This window comes from Sitodiplosis mosellana, unplaced genomic scaffold (assembly GCF_009176505.1).
Source record: "Sitodiplosis mosellana isolate CC-2019 unplaced genomic scaffold, AAFC_SMos_1.0 Smas_scaffold_6166, whole genome shotgun sequence".
Taxonomy (NCBI): Eukaryota; Metazoa; Arthropoda; class Insecta; order Diptera; family Cecidomyiidae; genus Sitodiplosis; species Sitodiplosis mosellana.
In genome coordinates this window covers 3,232,320-3,246,866 of record NW_022601407.1, presented here as the reverse complement: position 1 = coordinate 3,246,866, position 14,547 = coordinate 3,232,320, and the positions used below count along the sequence as shown (strand labels likewise).

General features: G+C 36.6%; 2 protein-coding genes across 5 annotated transcripts in view; one reads left to right on the top strand and one right to left on the bottom strand.

Annotated features, from left to right (window-relative positions):
* LOC129575014 (RNA-binding protein 24-like) overlaps nucleotides 1-5,700 on the bottom strand; it is a 27,682-nt gene extending 21,982 nt beyond the window's left edge. Inside the window, exon 1 of one of the 3 annotated variants that reach the window (XM_055457784.1) lies at nucleotides 5,239-5,700. The gene's annotated coding sequence lies outside the window, so the exon portion shown is untranslated. The remainder of the gene's footprint in view (nucleotides 1-5,238) is intronic. The other 2 variants (XM_055457783.1, XM_055457785.1) reach the window with 2 other exon arrangements.
* Nucleotides 5,092-14,547, top strand: LOC129575016 (uncharacterized). 2 transcript variants are annotated; one of them, XM_055457788.1, is made up of 3 exons: nucleotides 5,092-5,171; nucleotides 13,852-14,025; nucleotides 14,277-14,547. In XM_055457788.1, exons 1-3 carry the CDS (start codon nucleotides 5,154-5,156, stop codon nucleotides 14,460-14,462), a joined length of 378 nt encoding a protein of 125 aa, XP_055313763.1. In that variant the 5' UTR covers nucleotides 5,092-5,153; the 3' UTR covers nucleotides 14,463-14,547. The 2 variants fall into 2 exon arrangements, with proteins under 2 accessions (XP_055313763.1, XP_055313762.1); XM_055457787.1 differs by lacking the exon at nucleotides 5,092-5,171 and adding an exon at nucleotides 12,493-13,380.

Genomic DNA, 14,547 nt, shown 5'->3' with positions numbered 1-14,547 from the left:
AATTAGTGTGCAATGTGCGTACAATGGCAAAGTTACGTTGGCACGCAATGATATAATAAATGTTTTGAGTGACTTTCCACATTTCTACCCCTTTTTTCACTCTCGCTCAGAAAATTTAAGCCAAAACTAAGTGATAGAATCATCGATCTCTCGCATTCGTTTCGTTTTCTTGTTCGAAAACAAAATACATTTTCTGTACGTCGCTGCACGATGACATGACCAAATTTTTTTTCCCTCTCTCCCTCCCTCTTTATGGGCTTTATGCTCAACTAATAAACACACATCTATTCAGAACGAAGGCATTAATACCAAAGTGTTACCCCATTATCTTTTTGTGTTGTTCTTCATTTGCATTTGATTGCTATTTATTTCGCTGTTGCTCTCGTTCGCCGAACTGAGTTTTCCCTGTTTTGTGCATTACTTTTATTACAACGGAACACTTTGCCGTTGCTTTGCTTTCGGATCGCGCGCGCTCCTTTCTTCTTCAACACACACACACACACTCGGCCGATGTGCATGTCAATCGTACATATATTTTCGGTTCATATCGAATAGATGTTGTATATTGCAAGCCGATGCTTACGCTTCCATCCAAATGTGTTGCTCACACATATTTTACGATGTGACGATGTTCGCCCCTTTTTGTTCGGTTTAAAACCGTGCCTTCAACCAACAACAACAACAAAAACAACAGCCAATGTTTCATAACTATCGATTTAAAAGCAAAGAAGAGAAGAGAAAAAAACAACAACAACAACGACAACGTGTGTTGAATGCGCGGTGCAACAGGACGATTTCATTGAATATACACACATTCGACGACGACCAAGCGAATTTCATGAATTTTTTGCATTTTTATTACCCCGAATACGCTGCACAGACACACACACACACACCGCGTGTGTGTCATCCTCTTTTCTATTCATTTTCTCTATTTTATTTTAAACACACATGCACGTCAGATTTCTATATTTGGACACAGTCCTTATCTACGGGCTCCTAATAGCATTTTGCATAATGTAATTATTCGGACGACGTTGCTTGCGACTGCACCATGTTCGACAACAATCGATTTTCAACCACAATTCAACAAACTCTTGTCTATTCATAGAATAAATACCACCAAAATGGATGTTTTGTTTACAACGTTCCGGTATTGGGGGGGCAGTCATGTTTATCCTTCTCTCCGCTTTTTTTCGCATTCTTCGACTCCATTTTTTATGAATCATTTGTCATTTGTGAATAAAAGAGCCATTTAGTTCATTGAAAGAAACTGACGAATCAATTCGAAGTTGTTGAAGAAACAATAGTTTGAGGTAGAACAATTTGAATATCAGCGACCAGTCGAATTTCCGCTGAAACCAAACGATTTTCACTTGAAATCATTTCCCCAGTGATCAAGGTTTGTGTGATCAATGTGTGGAAAAATGCGTCGCCAACTTTTTTTCACCGACGAAGATGTAATCTCATGTGCCGAAAATTCAGAGTTACAATTGTAAATCCGATCATAAACTGAGATTAAATTTTCAAAGTTAAGTCGACGATGATAAAATCGCTGATTGTTCATATGATATGTGTGATTTGCAATATCATCATTGTCCGAAAGCATCGATGTGTGTGACCTTGATTTTAAGCCGAAAATAGCAACGGCAAAAAAAAAACTTCAAAAATTTATCAAATTATTGTCGATTGTCGATGTGTTGTGTGCACAACGACCAATTTGCTTTTTTTCTGTTTTACGCCGACATACAATGGAAGCGGTCGGTCTATGGCAAACGTGATAGTGGGCTATCTGTGGCGATTTCAGGTAATTGTATGTCAAATAGCGAGTCAGCAACCGAACCGTGCACGCAGTATGTGTCGCTTTATCTCTTTTTTTTCGTTTGTTCGTTCGTTCGTTCGCTCATTCGTATCTGTTTGGTTCTCTATTCAATGAATGGAAAGTTGAAATTTTCGAGCAATTTTCTAGATAGAAAGACACATACAGATACACAATTAAAATGACCATAGCAAATGAAACGCATTTACACGGTGTGCCTTGTGTCTCTCCACGCGCGCGGGCTCACTCACTCACTCTCCATGTGTAAGGGATAGAAATGAAACGAAAAAATTGAAGAGAAAAAAAGAGGAGAATCGTTGAAATGCTCTCATTGTGTACACCGTGTATTCAAATCCCAGGTGCAATATGTTAACATGAACACATAAACGAAATTAATGTGTTTTATTCGTTTTGAGCACGACACACGCGGCATTTTTATGGAGTACAAACCGAGACGACAGAACGACAGAACAACAATAACAACAACGATGACGACAAAAAGTATGCCTAAACATTTTTGACAATTTGAATATTATTCGCTCTCTCTCTCTCTCTCTCTCTCTCTCCCTTAGTCGACGCTTGGTGTTCGTCAATTGTTGATGGGGTGTTCATCGAACATTTACACACGATCATTTTTAATGAAATTGTAACATGGACCGGACACATACACACACCATTCTGATGAACATTACATTTGTGTCGTTGAGAATAAAAATGGGATTAGCCGAAACCGCGTTTTTTTATGCGAATCATTTTTGTGTTTCTGGTACAAGATATGGGGCAAGTATCTCAAGCAAAGATAAAGATCTTGAAATATTCTAAAACATTGCAGCAGACATATGTCTTCTATCTCTTACCAGGAACATAAAAATGATTCACATGTAAATGAGCGGTTTCGGCTAATCCCATTTTTATTCTCAACGACACATTTGTTAGTTATCACAATTCATGGATCTATTTTTGGCTCCCTTGACGAAACAACCGAAATAAATATGAATAATTTCCAGCGTTTAGGCGAACGAGTAATTGGTATCGGGTGCGATATACTGTGCCATGCAACACCGATTAATGCCAAAAAGATGCTCGTCGAGTGTTATCGATAACAACAACATATCCTGCAAACCCAAATCCCAAACATGTTAACCAACACACACTCACATCTATGAATTCGGCTTTTCCAGAGAAAAAAACGTAGCAAGACGTAAGGCGTACGGTGAACCGATTTCTTAGCATTTTGCCTTTTGTTCGCATGTGTCTTTTTCTTCTTTTCTTCATTGTAACAAACGATGAGACAATATTGTCTCCAGATGGTCACACACTTCGGGTGACTGACTCAGAACGAACGATACAACTGGAATTTTCAACTGTGGCAAAGTTGGAAGACACAATTCACATTCTTCGACAAGAGAATTTTCGTTCTCTCTCCCTCTCTCTCACTCTATTATCTTGGCCATCTCTCAATCGTCTTTTCTTCCATCTCCTTCCATCGTTAGGAAGAACATAAATCGATACACTTTTCGAACATTGCATATTAACATCAAATGACAGAAAAGGTATTGCTTCATTCAATTGACTTGACTACAATAGCGTAAAAATTTGCTGATCGTTTTATTTTTGGCTTGATTTTCGTCTCATATCAAGCTAGTCTGCTGCAGTGAAGTCATCAAACCATTTGGTCAATACAAAACTCTTGCGATTCATATAGCGTGTGATCTGATAGAAGCAAATAGAAATGTGTTTCAGTTTCGAAAATCAAGACAGATCAAACTAGTCACCAAATCATCATTATGAAGATCACTTTATATACAGGATCACCCGCCAAAACTGCAATTGTTAGTTGCACTCTGAGCGCAACGTCACTTCACTCCATCCAGTCCGTGTGTGCGTTTTTTGTTGTTGTCTTTTTTTTCGTTCGAGTTCATAGTTCCTTTCTTTCTTTCGTGTTTCTTCCCTTTTACCGTTAATTCTTGGCGCGCTGCTTAAATTCACAACAATGTATGCGTCGCGTACATGTTCAATGTATTATTATTTTTTGTGACTTCTTTCGTTGGTTAATTTTTATCATATGTGTTCTGTTTTTTGTTGTTGTTGTCGATGTGTATTCTTTTTTTTTCTGTTCGTTGCCTTTTCTGAGACATTAACCGTCTTAGTCGCACATTAAAACATTACTGATTCCATAAAACACACCGAACACATAAACAAGAATTTTACGGAAAATCATTTTTTTTCTGTTCGCTTCATCGTTCAGATCTTTCTCATGTATGTACATGCATGGTCGTGGGGAATCATACACGAAATTTTTAGTATGTGTTTTTTTTTCTTCGTTGGCTTCATTTGTCATAAACGCGTTCATTTTGCATCTCATTCTCGGTTACAGTTTTAGTAGACGTCGATTTTTGTGCGTTTTCGAGTGCGCGCGCGCTCGCTCTCTCGCTTCGGTAACATTTTAATTGGCAACAAGACGTGAAGTGTTTTCGAGTCAGGTCAAAATATCGTCACTTCATTTCTCTCTATCTCTGTCGTGTTCAATGAACAACTTACACTCACATTGGTGAGTCTTGATTAATCACTTTGATGCGACTATGATCGCAATGATTTTACGTAGTTTTTTTTTATTTCGAATCGCATGTGCGACGTTTGTTAGTTATCGAATGAAGATCTTCTCTTCAAATTCGAAATTCTCGAGCCGGTGAAGTTTGTTTTTGTTTTAACCAGAATTCAAAGTCCATTGCATTTGGTCGAAAAAACGAATGAATTTTGCTTTTTATAAGAAAAGATAAAACCACAAATGTCCCGTCTTCAATCGTAAAAATTTGTCGCAGAAAAAAAAATGCGCCGATCAATTGAATAACGAACGGTGACGAATTCAAAGGATAGAGAAAAAAATTGGCTTGGCACACTACACTCGAAGTCGTTGTTTGACAAATTCGTTACAATCCGTGAAGCATTTTTTTGTGTGATGAAATCCGTTTTATTTTCATTTTTTTCCGTTTCATTTCATCTTCCTCTATTTCAGAATGAATTTATATTTTTTTTTGAAATAAACACCCTTAACAAGGTCGGAAAATTCGATGCGTTGTGACAAATCCGATCGATGCATCGTTAAATCTTTGGGATGAGTAGAAAATAATGTAATGCACTCAAACGGTTGTCAGTACCCCCCCATCCCCCTCCCCGATGAGCACCGAAGGAACATTTTATTTGTTTTTGGCACAAATTCATTTTCAAAAACGATCGTTGTTTTTCTTATTTTTCCTCTCATTCTTTCATCACCAAAGCAACGAAGAAAAAATAAACTTGTAACGGTTCGAGAAATTTGAAGTAGTTGGTTTCTATGATCATTTCCTATATCGTGAGTTGTGTGTTTTTAATTTGTATTTGTCATTCAGAAAATGATGATTGGGTATTAGAATACATACGTGTGTTATGATTCAGTACCAAAGTGTTGTTGGTATTGTGCAAATGAATCAACGTTAACTTGATGAAAGAAAAATAAATTCACAAAATTCCAAGTTTTCTGCTTCTGTTCTCGCCGGATAAAAAACGAATCCTTACACAAACAAATTCAGTCGTCCGAATAAAACTGTTTTTTTTTGTTGTTTGAATTTCTCTTTCGTTTCGTTTAATTTTTCAGAAGAAAAAAAAACTATTTCTACAGTCAGTCACTACGATGAATTTTGAATAAACACCAATATTTCGACAATAAACAACCGAATATGATCGATCGGAACCGGGTAAAATTTCCCAAAATAATATGATCGGATTTCAAAAAAAAGAGTAATGAATTCAAAATATAGACGGGGTTACACGCGCACTGAACAACTATCACGAACGGTTTGATTTCAACTGAATCAGACGGCCTGAAGCGTAGTAGACGTGCACTACTTTCTGTGTGTGTCGTATATTTGGTTTGTGTTTGCTTGTCGGTCGTGTTCAATGTTTCCTTCATTCGCCTGTATATTCGTGCGACTCGCATTCGCTAGAGTGTGCGTGTATGCATGCATATCGTCCGTGTGGCTGTGCGCTTGAGTGTGACTATTCTTCATCCGAATGTAAGTTCTATATTCTATTTCAGTTCTCGTTTGCTTTCATACGATAAACATATTCGGTAGCGCAAGAGCACGCAAAATACACTCATTTCTATCTCTCCTTCTCGTGATACGTATATAAATTTCATTCAAATGGGTGACGTACAGTTCTACTTCTTTCGTACTGCGTACTGTTGCTGCTTTGTTGCCGCTGTTATTGTTGTTGTTATTGAAAGCGTACTGAGCCAAAATAAAGGAAGGCTACAAAGTAAAAAAAAAAATCGAGAACCATAACAACACATGCACGGCTCCTAGTTCCTTCGGCTTGAGCATAGAGAGAGTGAGAGAGCAAACAGATTTCGATGCGTCACATCAGAATATTATTATGAGCACATAAGTCTCACTCCGTCACCGTATGTCGCTTTAATGTTGTTGTTTTTTTTTCCTCTGGCTCGTTCTCTTCCTTTCTTTCACGAATATACGTTAAATTACTAATACATGCGCGTACTTACTTCGATTCCGAATGCATTTCGCAATTTAAACGCTTTTATTTCAGTTGTCGTACCGATTCCTTTGTCTCCCTTCGCTCTCGCGCGCTATAGGGTAACCAATCGCTTACTGAGTAATAAACCAGAGAAAATGATACTATCAATGGAACGAAGACTAAGAAGTTTTTGTGTGTGTGTGTATATGAAACGGTGAATTCGTTTAAATTTTCCAGTTTTGAGTCTCGATGGTGGATTTGAGTTGATGAAGATATGATCAAAAAACCGTTATCTAACTGGTTCATATTACTCGAATAATGATTTGAACATGGGAACGGTTTCGGGGGATAGAAACTGTTCGTTGTAACGGGATTAATGAAATTCGTGAAGTGGTACGATGAACGGAAGAACCATGGATCTTTACTCGGCCAAATTGATCAAAGATTAGAATAGAATAAGAATTGTAAAACAAAGAACGAATAAAGCGAGGACAATGACTCTTTTTGTTGGAAAATTCGATTTTATTTCTTGATCGATTTATGGAATATTTCAAATTGAAATTTTCAATTCATGTTTGAATTTTGGCAATTATTTCTCATTTCTCTACACTAAATTGTGATATTTTGCATCTTCTTACAATTTTTTAATGGAAGATCATTTTTAGCTCCAAAAGCTAGATCAAATAGTGCATTTATCCAGAAGCATCCGAATTTCAGTTCCAATCCCATTCAAATTATTGTTCCCGTATCAACCAAACCTTATCAGAAAAAAAAGTTTAAAAGGAAAAACTCGAGTGGTAATAGTTGGCTTTGGCTTCTTTGAATATTAATTACATTATGCATCCCCGAAATGAAATGCATCAAAGTCGTTAGACCGAGCCATTTGTAAATTGGTATTTTACCCGGAATTTGGAATGCACAAACAGAGTGGAAAAAAAACTAAATATGTGCCAGATCGAAAGCGAGACGGAAAAACAATATGTATTATGTCCTGCGTTCACGGAAGGACCCGATGAACATATGTTTGTCATGTAAATTTACCCGAAGTAAATTTCAACCGTTATCTATGCTGTACAACAACAACAACAACAATAACAACGAGCATTTTTTTCGGTCTGCTACAATTACGAGGCACTTTCGACCATTGTAATATGGTTTGTTTTTCTGTTCAACTGTTGGTTGTCTGCACTCCTTATTCGTTACATCGTCACTCATACACACACCCACAATGTGCAATTGCAATTGCAGTTGATTTGTAAACAGTACGGTACGGTATGGGATACACACGGTGCGCTCAAGGTTAAGTATATTACCAACGAGTAGATTTTACTTTCACTGTAATATACTACTCTCTTGCTCTCGCTCTCGTTGTCCGAATCTTTGCACATTTTGTCGTTAGCTCGGGCATAAAAATGTGTGCGGAAATGAGCCAAAATGGAACATATGGTCTTGTCGCAATGCATTCGCACGATATTCATACTCGTACTAGTTCTGCTTTCGTTCTTTATCTCTTTCCCTCTCTTGCTTGCTCTCTGTCTGTCTGTCCTGTTGCATCTTTCTTTCTTCCTCCTTTTTAGCACTACATGAAATGTAGAGCTACTAATCTGCGTTTTTTTTTTCTAATACTTTTTCGATGCATGAACAGAATTAGAGTGGCTTTCAATTTTATGCTCATATTTTTTATTCAATTCAAACTAGTGGCAGTAACGACAAATAAGTGCATAGTATCTCGAAACGCTAATCAAATTTTTATTATCAAATGTTATTTAAAATTTACATTACTTTTTCCTTTTTTTGTATAGTAATCTTTTACCCTTTAGTACTACTGTGTCCAAAAAGTAAGGTGACATTGCATTTAAAATTTAGCGCGCTGGGGAATTTGAAAAAATCCTTTTATTTTTAGGTTGGTAGGACTGTCTTTGACATCCCTGCCAAATTACACGTCAAAATATTCATTAGTGTTTGAGATACGCTTCGTTTTGTGGACTGCTAAAAGTGAATTTCTCGTTTTTTGCGATGTCGAAATTTGTTGATCAAAGAATTTGCATTAAATTTTGTTTGCGGAATCAATTTTCTGCTGCGGATTCGTTGAGGATGGTGCAGAAAGCCTTTGGTGATGAGGCTATGTCGAAAAAAATGTTTACAAGTGGTATAGTGAGTTCCAAGCAGGCCGTGAATGTGTCGAAGACGAAGAGCGTGCTGGGCGACCATCAACCTCAACCGACGAAGCTCACGTCCAAAAAATTAAAGATTTGGTGTTGGAAAACCGTCGATTAACGATTAGAGACCTTGCTGATGATATTGGCATATCGAAAGGCTCAGTCAATACCATTTTGAAGGATGTTTTGGGCCTCAAACGCGTCAAATCTCGACTGGTACCGAAATCATTGAATTTTTTGGAAAAAAGGTGTCGAGTTGACGTGTGTGAAACAATGCTTTCTGACTACATTGACAAGACGAAATGCATGATCACTGGAGACGAGACTTGGATCTATGCTTACGACCCGGAAACAACCGACCAATCGAGCGAATATCGTGCCAAAGGTGAGCCGAGACCAAAAAAACCGCGCCAAAGTCGCTCAAAAATCAAGGTCATGTTGACTGTTTTCTTCGATTATCGGGGTGTTGTGCATTATGAGTTCCTTCCCCCGGGTCAAACAGTCAACAAGGAATATTATTTGAGTGTTATGCGTCGTTTGCGTAACGCTATCCGCCAAAAGAGGCCGGAATTGTGGAAAGACAACTCTTGGTTTTTGCACCATGATAATGCATCGTCTCACAATGCGATCATTCTTCGTGAACATTTCGCCAAAAACTCGACTCATATCGTTCCACAACCACCGTATTCACCTGATTTGGCACCGTGCGACTTCTGGCTGTTCAACAAGCTCAAAAGACCGCTCCGGGGACACCGTTTTGAGACGATAGAGCAGATTGAAGCCGCAGCGAAGACGGAGCTGAGGGCCATCCCTGAAGTCGACTTTTTCAACTGTTTCGAAGATTGGAAAATCCGTTGGCATAAGTGCATTGTATCGGGAGGGGATTACTTTGAAGGCGATGAAATTGATTTGGAAGAATAAATAAAGAATTTTCAAAATAAATGCAATGTCACCTTACTTTTTGGACACAGTAGTATAAGTAATGGTTGAGATAAATTCTATGCGCATATTATTTATTTGATTTAAAGGAGTTACATTAATGAAGAATAACGTATAATAAAACAATGGTTTAGTTAAATTGATTTAATATCATATGTACTATCAAGAATTAATTCCCTTTTTTGATTATACATCTTTTCATCATACTTTTATCATTCGTTTTACTTTACGAATCGATATTCGCAAAACAGAGATGACTACAAATGCATTTCGTTATTATTTTTTTTGTTATTTGTATATATCAAAACATAACAAAAATAGTAATGTAAATGAAAAATTAAAAAAACAACAACAACTGAATAAGGTTACACAAGATGTTTTTATTGCTTTCCATATTTCCAATTTATGATATTACTTCTTTTTCTTCTTTAAAGAAAGAACATTCTCGAACGATGAATCCAGAACATTCTTCTTACGCTTTAATGAATTTGCACTATCACTATCCATTCTCTCAGACCCTTTTGGTTCTACTTTCATCTTTTTGGACTTCTTGAAATTGGTAGACTTCTTTTTCCGTTTTGATACTGATTTAATTTTAATGTTTTCAACAGATATAATTTCACGCATTACAACGTCAATATTTTCATCATCAGAAAAGTTCATGGATTTTACAAATAATTTTAACCAAACTAAAATTACAATTGGAATTGACATTCAAATCACAAATATAATTCAAAGACTACTTTAATAAAATACGTTTCATGTAGTGCGCCAATAAAATAGTTTGTTGTGGAACAACAAAATAGAAAAAGTATCTATAAACTCAAGAACGCAGAGCGGAGCGGAGCGACGCTCTGCGGTCTTGTTTTCTTCTTTACTCGCTCACTCATCGCGAATGCAATTTTTGCGCTCGTTTTAAAGCTACAATCAAAGCGCATGACCAAATTTATTTTGCTTGTCTTTCTAGCCTCATTAATATTCGCATCCAAATCGGCAATCCGATTCTCTCTCTCTCTCTCTCTCTCTCTCTTTCTCTCTCTCTCTCTTTCACTCTACCGAATCGGCACACAAAACACGTGTAAATATCCACTTTATCCGTCATTTGCATTTTGTTTCTTATTATGAATTGGCTTGTTGGATTATTTTCAATCGCATTATTTAAATTTTCAAAATAATTGCGACTTTGGATATGAATCGAAGCCGATTTTCAATGGAATTTGGCTTCAATTTGGCGAAGTACTGAAGAAATTAAAGAAGGCTTAGTTAAACTTACGAATATTTAAAAAATCCTGTCGAATTTGTTCAAAAGTTTGAACAATTTGAATTATTCAAAGTTTTCGAGATAAAAATACTTATTAAAAGCATAGTTCGCAAGCCCGACCGATGTTGTCGATTTTTCAAAGATATATTTTAAAGATACAAAATAGACATATAAATGCCAATTAGCTTGAACATTGTTGGATCGTTTAAATTGAAAATTGTTCAGACGATTAGCAGAAGATCGATTCATTCGCAGAGGATTTTTTTCTTCAAACTTTTGAAGATCATTTATAAAACGTAAAAAAACGGAGCTCATTCAGTAATGTCATTTGAATAAGATATTGTACAAATTTGCTATTTCAATTGAAGAGGGGCACTTGAACAGGAAAAAATTTAACTCACACCAAATCCTCCTCCCTTAAAGTATATTCGTTGTACCTTGAAAACAGAATATCGTCATCAGTCGCCTCCTTATATACGCGTCCATCGCAAATGTTGTTGAAAATTTCGCATAATTTATGCTACGACTCCGATGATATTATGAATATTTTATTATTGTGTTGTAGTTGAAATGTCTCGAATGTTACAAAAAGTTTTTGCGAAAAATGAATTCATTATTCATCCGAATATGGCGGTGTTCACTAGTTAAAAATTGCACCTCATCATTTGTGTACGACCGCGAATGTGTGAGATTATTGTCGATCATTTAACGGTGCATCCGGCGTAATGTCTATTTTTGCGTGGCCAGGACTCATCAATAAACACACACTCACATAAAATGAAATACTTTCAAAACAACAATGAAAATAAAATATATGTGTGCATTAACATTAAAATGCTTTCAGTTTGAATTAGGGTTAGTGACTATTAAATTGCAAATTCCAAGTGATATTTACGACTTAAAAAAACTGTGAACAGTATTGTAAACCAGCATAGCAACAGAGAGAGAGAGAGAGAGAGAGAGAGAGAGAGAGCGAGTGAGTGGGAATCATGGTTGTTTTTCCCATCATTCGACGGTAAGTCCGTGTGTACAGCAGCATAAAAGGAAAGAAAATATAATCAAACATGCCGAATTAATCGCGTACAAGGTCTTTAACAACATCAGAGAAAAAAAGATTCGTTGGAACGAAGAACATCTTTGGTCTTATCTCAATAGAACCTGCTTGTCGTACGCCCCAATATATCATTCACAGTGTCATCGAGCGGCGATTTCCCTCGGATTTTTCCTCTCCCCCCTCTCTCTCTTTATGTGTGTATCGCCGCATTTCAATTGCATTTGTGCTTCGATTTCATTCGTTCGCAAACGAAATGCAAACACAAACCAAACCGAAGCGAAGCGAAGTGAACCAACAGCGAGAGAGATGTTGAAGAGAGGAATGAAATTTAGGGTAGTTTCTACCCAGAGTGCGTGTATGCGTACGCTTCGATGCGGTGCATAAAGACGAGAAAAACACAGAGAGAAGTCGAAACGATAACAAATACGATTATTTATATGAAAGACCGAGAATGTATTTCCAAAATGGAATGTACAGCATATTGAACACACACTAACACAATGCTCGCCATTATTTTATAGAGAGAGAGAGAGAGAGAGAGAGAGAGAGGCATGGGATTGTGCAGGATATTTTCCATTGCCATGGTTACTGCTTCACGTTTGTCCTACTGCTTTAATGAAATATTTCACTATAGCCATACATTTTTGCCATCATTACAACGGCAACAGCACCGTGTCCTTCTCTCTCTCTCTCTCTCTCTCTCTCTCATCTCTTTTGCAGCTTTATTCCCATTAACTGGCGATCAAATTTTATTTATGATTTATTGCATTCATCCAAAAATGCCCAATGTTTTCCGCTCGATCCATGAACCCATTTAGCACTCGGCGATGGGCACTCAGCCATTTCTAATTTCGAAACTTAAACGATGAAATCGATTGAACGATTATGATAGAGAGCCAGATGCGAAATTATCCATGAAACGACACTCAATACATGGAATCATTATATTTCGGTCGCACATTGTGTGTGTGTGTGTGTGTATGTGTTGACCTTTAAATGTCTCTTTCAACGGGCACTGTGTTACACATTGATTAACATCTGAATGTTGGGACTCTGTGCAAATCCCGTGAGACGATCGGTATAATTAAAAAAACTGATTTGTGTTGTAATCAAACTCATTAAAATCATTAGGGGGGTTTGTATACAAATGTCGTCATTCGACGTTATGATCGTTTGCATGGCGCATGCCATTCAACTGAAAAATTATACGATTGATAACGATCGGAAAAAAGGCCGTGATTCGGAAATTCGGAATTATCATGCCGAAAATTGTTGATTCGACGAGAGGATATTCAGTTAGACATTCGACATGGACAGCAAAGCAATCACTTGCACTGAAGACCTGAAAAACCGATTTCGGTCACTTAAACACTCACCGCGAAATCGGACAATGCAACGCATTGTAAATATATCGAGATGGGTGCTTGTCGTTTTAGCCATTATTTTGGCCGTTCTTCTTATCGCCTACAATTTTGTCTTTCAAAATTATGAAGTGATCGGCGAGAGTTTGGAATGCGAAACAAATACACCGTTTAAATTCAATTATACGTGCAAATTTGATGTGATCGACAACACTACGCAATACTGGTCATTTGAAAGCATACTTCCCGATGGATTCTCCCTCCCTCACATGATGGTACTCTTTTTGTAAATTATCAAATAATGAACATTTATCATAAGAAATGGTCAGTCATTGATTCAGTAATTTTTGACTTGAATTTAAGTTTTACTATTTGTTTCTTCAGTCAAGTTTCAAGAGAGAAATTCTTGATTGATAACATTGAATCCATTTTAACTTTCTTCTAAAGCAATTTTCGTCAAAATTTTGAAGTTTTTAGTAGATTTTTCAAGTAAAAGCACAAGAAAAATGTTGAACTTGGAACTTCAAACCAAACTGCTTGGCTCGAAAATATTAGCTTTGAAAATATTTTTACGTTCATTTGGGTGATCGTTGATTTTATGTCATAAAAAAAAGATAGCAAGAGTACGATCAATCCTTGAATCGCACGTACTTCTTGATTCACCCTTCAATTTCCTTATGGAATAACTTTTTTCATCAAACGAAACTTGGTTCAATTTAAAAGTGGTTTTAAATAACAAATCCTAGGCACGTGTCAGTACATATCATTGGAGTCATGGCGAGTATAAAGCAGTAATTTTCAAAAATACAACCATCGATGTGTGCGAATATTCGGGCGGACAATTTTCAAAGCTATTCATTTCCATTTTCCTGCCTGAAATGATTACGAAGAGTAATTTAAATACTCCGTGCCCATTTTCGGTGAGTAAATTCGTAATTTAAGTAAAATTGTGTCAATTCGAAGAAAAGAGCACCAGTGATTGCTCTATTAGGCGCATTTACCAATATGTAGTTTACAATTTATTATAATATTTTTGCGTTAGTTCGATTTTCTTTTTGAGAAATCTACATAACAAAGTTTCAAAAGAATTTGATTTAAAATACAGAAATATGGGGCACTTCTTGTGTCATTGCTCCTGATGTCATCAATAATCTCATTATTCTTTTCTCAGGGTGCACTTTACATGCGGAACTTCCAATTCAGCCAGAGTTTAAAGCTGCCTCGCATTGTGCCTGGAAAGTGGTTGCTTGAATTTCAATTCTACGTGGAAGAATACGAGGAGCTAACATTTACAGTAAAAATTCATCTTGAGGTGAAACCAATTGGCTGGCATCTGTTCGAGTTTGATTTAAATTGAATCCATTTTTTTTTCTTCAAAAATTTATTTGATGTTCTCAAAAATATATTGAATCATAATTTTTCCATTTAAAAATTCAATAAAA